Source organism: Zalophus californianus, chromosome 11 (genome assembly GCF_009762305.2).
Source record: "Zalophus californianus isolate mZalCal1 chromosome 11, mZalCal1.pri.v2, whole genome shotgun sequence".
Taxonomy (NCBI): Eukaryota; Metazoa; Chordata; class Mammalia; order Carnivora; family Otariidae; genus Zalophus; species Zalophus californianus.
The window spans coordinates 98,792,701-98,798,700 of NC_045605.1; the positions used below are offsets into that span (position 1 = coordinate 98,792,701).

General features: G+C 35.1%; 1 protein-coding gene across 1 annotated transcript; it reads left to right on the plus strand.

Annotated features, from left to right (window-relative positions):
* Positions 1 to 5,064: 5,064 nt before the first annotated feature.
* Positions 5,065 to 6,000, plus strand: LOC113914917 (olfactory receptor 4P4-like). Its single transcript, XM_027580537.1, has one exon. The coding sequence runs from the start codon at positions 5,065 to 5,067 to the stop codon at positions 5,998 to 6,000; it is 936 nt and encodes a 311-aa protein (XP_027436338.1).

Consider the following 6,000-nt stretch of genomic DNA (forward strand, 5'->3'; position numbering starts at 1 on the left):
CTCAACAATCTCTCAGTAAATTTTTGTTATTCTTTGGCTAAGTAGATTGATCTGAAACAGATTAAATATTATAAAATTTGATTTCCTGACACTTCTTGCATGAAAAAACTTTACATGCATGGACTGGCATATGGTAGAGAGAGACTGACTGGCTTTGGTGCCTGCAGATGTGACTGAGTCTAAACAACCTGTGAATAGTCAGTGAGCAGAGAATCACTCTGAGAATCAGAAGGAAAACACATTAAAGGCTTTGCTGTACTTTGCTTCTTTCCTCTGGTTTTTCCATATATTTTTTGCTTTTCCTCCCTGACAACTTGAGGACATGTTTATTCTGATCTTTCCTTTGTCACCCAGTTTCTAAGAGCTCATCAATCAGTGGTAATGTCATACTGATTAAATATCACAAGTCATTGATTTTACTTATCTACCTACCCTAAAGACCAAATATCTTGATAACTACCCCCACCAAAAAAAAAAAAAAAGAAAAAAGGACTCTAAGTGGTCCTCTTTGATTCTCCTTGTCCTACTTCATCTCAGATTTTCCTGAAAGCTAACCTAATACTATTAGAAGCTAAAATTTCCCTCCTATTCTTCAGAAACCTGGAAGAGCACAGGGCAGTCACACTATAGCCTTTTAGGGCCTTCAGGGAAGAAGGGCCGTTTTTTTTTCCAGTTAGGCAAATGTGGAAAGTTTATACCCAAAATCACCAAGCACATTACTGTGGATGGTGGATTTGCAATACTTGGGCCAAGACCCATCTAGAAATGCCTTTGGGAATATAATTACATAAAGATTTCAAAGACCTATTAATTCTCGCATTGCTAATTAAGTTTGTATTCTGTTCCTCTCAACCAGTCTTAAGGCATAGGCATAAAATAAATGGATGTTTCCTAGGACCTAAATACTTGTGCTAGCTTCTGCAGGTATATGAAAACCAATTTTGCTTATTTTTCTTCTGAGCTAATATTAAGAAGATAAATCAGCTTTCAAAATGTCCAGGCTGCTTTCCTGAGGGATGATGATCCACTTCTTGCATCACTGAGTCTTAGTGAATATTGGAAGTCCACCAACCTTATAAACTATAGAAAGTTTAAGACGTGTTGAAATTTTCAAAATAAGTGCAGATAATTCATCTGGATGTGTTTGAATTCCGGGTTTGTAACTCTCTTGAGTTTGATTCCAGGTTTTGTTACTAGAGACAAACTGACAGAGTGAGACTCTGAGGAGGGAATTCTTCCTGATGCAGCCCCAAAACTAACCAGACAGGCATTCAGATCCTATGGTTAGTGAATTATCCTTGTCACCTTGGTTTGGGAAGGGTCTTACCACACACGTGCTAGGCTAATTGTGTGTTCTTTATATTCATTCTGTATAATATCATTCTAAAGGATATAACTTCTCTTGCAGCATATGATATTTTCATTATTATATAAATGTTCTAGCATACTTTAGACTTAACATATTAGTTATAAGCAAAATTCCCATTTTGGGGGAGGAAAAATAATAGAGTTAAATAAAGCGTATATATGTTGGCAGTGAATTTCATTGTGACCACAAATCATGCTCACAGGCATTACTTCATATTCCTATTGTGAAACAGACCAGTTTATGCTTGAATATGTACAATAACAAAGACTTCCCATATTTCAAAACATCTGCCATCCTAAAATAGACTAGTTTCATCTGAACCAGCTACGGTAAGTTTATAACATGTTACATTTTATTACACTAAGAGTTTTTATATTCTGTTACAGTAAGAGTTTGTTACACTAAAACTTTGAAATTGTGGTAGAAACTTCTATTTACATATAAGAGCTTCTATTACTTTATGAACAACATAATCCAAAAGGTACACATAATTTGTATCCAATAATACCAAAAAATAAATGAATTATTTGTGTACTTTTTGTAGAGAAAAAAATTAGACTAGTGATCACTGTTAAAAACAGGCTAAGATAACCAACTGATTAGGACATTAACAGACTTTCAGTAACAGATTGTTTAAATTGGAGTTTCCCGTGATCACATTTACTAAATCCATGTTATGAATGTTCTTTTTTCTTTTATTTTTTATTGATTGTGTGTGTGCACCCATGACAGTCTGTGGTCCTAAACTAATCACTCGGAGAGGAAAGACTGTAAAAGAAAAATGACAGTTCTGAACCACACATGTCACTGGCTGTTTCATATTACCTCATGTATTCCTCACTGAAATTCTGAATTTTGTAATGATATCTCAGTTGTGAAATGAGGAAGAGGAGGCCTAAAGAGATGAAGCCATTTGCTCAAGGATCACACTGGTCAGTTGATTTGAGATGCCTCAGAGTTTCTACCCCTTTCTGTGTTGCTACTGTTTCAACCGCTTGTTCAGTGTTTGCCTGAAGTTCTTTATTTACCAAATGTGACTTCAATTTTTCCATGGGAGGGGTCCTCGGTATCATTTTATTGTTTTATGACAGCAATTCTCCTCAACTGACTTTCCCTCTTCCCTTTTACCTTTGCTAACAGCACTGATCATAGAGCAAGTTCCCTCAGAATACAGGCTGGGGTTTTGAGCTATTGGAGATGAAATTCCAACGATGATCTAGAAAACAAGCAGGAATCCTGACGAGGAATTTGCATTTTTGTAAAACTGAAGGCAAATTATTTCAAATGTTTTAGCATCAGCAAATCCTAGAATACATGTGTGTATTAAATGTTCTGTACCTCTTTACTTACATACATTCTCAAAAAGACAGAAGGGGTGTTGGTTAACCCATTGTCTTGCATATTCTTTTCTGCTCAGAGGAGGAATCAAAAGAGTTTCTCCGTACTGTCCTTCATGACATCCCTCTCAGTTCTCTCCCATGAAAGATAGCCCCAGGTTGTGGAAGAAACAGGATTTCTGTCTTTTCACATTTAGAGTGTGTTACTTTTCAATCCTGAGAAATTACCTAGATTCTCTTGATATGTCTCTTCTGTTTAGAATCAGAGATTTGCATTGGTCAAATGATTTCCACATTTATAAGGTTCACATTCTACTTAGATAAAAGTTGCTTGTAAATCAATTTGTTTTGGTTATTAGATATATCTCAAAATTAACATTGTTTCTACCTCATAAACAAAGAGTAGTATCAGTTTAAATAAGTAGAAGATAGGTCAATGATCCTCACACTCCTAAAGCTTTTCAGTACTCCTTAGTTACAGTTAACTGCTGAACACTCTGTGAGATAATTATATTATTTTGTTACATAAAGGAGGATAGGGAGCCTTATTAATAAAGTAGAAAGCAAAGTAGCAACAAATTAAAAATCTCTACTTTTATGAGGTTAGAAATTTGAATGTATTTTAAAGTAGAATTGATGTCTCATGGTACAGACCATTCTAAAAATGCCCTAGCTGTCTATTATTTGCCATCTACAATCTTTTGAAAACTATCAGTAACACATTTTAAATTTATGAGTCTCTACAGATGATAGTTACTAAACAATATTGCAAAAAAAGCATTTTGCATTTTTTTAGTGGACATCTGGGGACCAAGATATGTCTGTCCCTTGAGATTCAGACTAAGGTAAAAGATGTGCATGGGGCGCCTGGGTGGCTCAGTTGTTAAGCGCCTGCCTTCAGCTCAGGTCCCTGGGATGGAGCCCCGCATCCAGCTCCCTGCTTGGTGGGAAGCCTGCTTCTCCCTCTCCCACTCCCCCTGCTTGTGTTCCCTCTCTCACTGTGTCTTTCTCTGTCAAATAAATAAATAAAATCTTAAGAAATATATATATATTAAAAAAAAGGTGGTTAGTTTTTGCAAACCCACTAAATCCGATATTTCCTCATTAGTGTGTAAAATAGCTTTTAGAAGTGGTTTCTCTTTATCCTACACTCATTTTGCACTGATTAAATGATATCTTAATATATACATCAGACGGATGCCTGGGTGGTTCAGTTGGTTAAGCATCTGCCTTCAGCTCAGGTCATGATCCCAGGGTCTTGGGATCCAGTCCTGCATCAAGCTCCCTCCTCAGCGGGGAGCCTGCTTCTCCTTCCACCTTCTACTTTCTTTGCTTGTGCTCTCTCTCTGACAAATAAATAAATAAAATCTTTAAAAATATATATATTAGATACAAAAATGTGAATTCCTGAATATTTCATTTATTCATTTATGCACAAGTATCATTGAATGCTAACTCACCACAATGTTTGTCTTCAAATTACTTTCAGTATTATCTCCTTTTAATTGCATTTGATCTTTAGATTGTATCTAAAATATGAAATTTTGAGTAAAAGCCATGACATGTGCATAATTCTAAAATACTTGGCAATTCAACAATCTTATCTTTCCTTTATTAATTGCCATCACAAACTTCAATGACAGTATTTTTTTTAATTTTATTTAACTCATGAAATATAAATACAACAAATGAATGCGTTTCCTGAATGTTTTTCAGAATTTCAGTCATTAATTGATATTTTCTCTAGTGCTGTATTGTATTCAAAGATTCTTTGCTTTTTGATGTAAGAGCAATTCCATTGGTTTAACATGACTCATTGACAATGTCTGACCACATAAGAAAGTATAGTATGTTCTACACAAATTATAGTTCAGTAGTTCAAAATGATTTTTAAACAAAGACGCATTTCTTCAGATTCATTCCCAGAAAATTAAGGGAATTTTCTCACATAATTTTAAAAGAAGGAAGGTTGATTTCATAACTTACAAGAATTGGGAAATATGGAAAAAATCTTTCCTTGTTTTAGACTAAATAATATAATTAGCAGTCTTTTATCTAAATATACAAATAATAGTAATAAAATGTATTTTCAAGATAATATTTAAATATTTTAAATAATTACTAGTATTATTGAGTAAAATATGTATTTATAGAATTATTTCAGGGTAGATTTATAAAAGACAGAAAAAGAGAAAAGCTGCTTAATTCCATAAATCAAGAATTATTCTTAACTCTATGTCAACATGCATTTTAATAAATTTTGTATTATTTGTTCATATAGTTAATTTTCACTTAGAATTATGTTTTCTTTCTTTCAGAAACATATTCTTTATGGAAGTTTACAGCAAAGCCAAGTATATGAAAAGCCAAAGAAACATCTCAGAATTCATACTTCTAGGACTTTCATATGACCAGAACACGCAAATATTTTGCTTTGTGCTCTTCTTATTCTGTTATGTTGCCCTGTTGGCAGGAAACCTTCTGATCCTTGTCTCCATTCGATGCAGCCCTCTGTTTCACCAACCCATGTACTACTTCCTCAGCCACTTATCCTTTATAGACATCTGCTACACCTCAACGGTTACCCCCAAGTTAATTGCTGACCTGCTAGTGGAAAGAAAAATCATCTCCTATGGTAATTGCATGTTACAGGTCTTTACAATGCACTTCTTTGGAGGCACTGAGATCTTCATTCTTACCGCCATGGCCTTTGATCGTTATGCTGCCATCTGCAAACCTCTCCACTATGTGATTATCATGAACAGGACAAGGTGCCATCTCCTAGTCTTAGCTGCTTGGGCTGGTGGAGCCATCCATGCCTTTCCTCTATTTTCTACCGCAATTGATTTGCCTTTCTGTGGTCCTAATGAAATCGATCACTACTTTTGTGATATTTTTCCTTTGCTAAAGGTCGCCTGTACTGATGCCTACACCACTGGTGTCCTTGTGGTTGCCTTTTCAGGTATGGTTGCCTTAGTAACCTTTATTGTCCTATTTGTTTCTTATGGGATAATATTGTTCACTTTAAGAAATCTCTCAGCTGAGGGAAGACGCAAAGCCCTCTCCACCTGTTGGTCTCATATCACTGTGGTCATCTTATTTTTTGGGCCTGTAATCTTTATCTACCTTAGACCACCTACTACTTTTCCTGAGGACAAAATATTTGCTCTATTTTACACCATCATTGCTCCTATGTTCAATCCCCTAATCTATACTCTGAGAAATTCAGAGATGAAAAAAGCCATGAGAAAGGTTTGGTGCCCATTATTATTTTCAAAGAAAGCACACAATTAA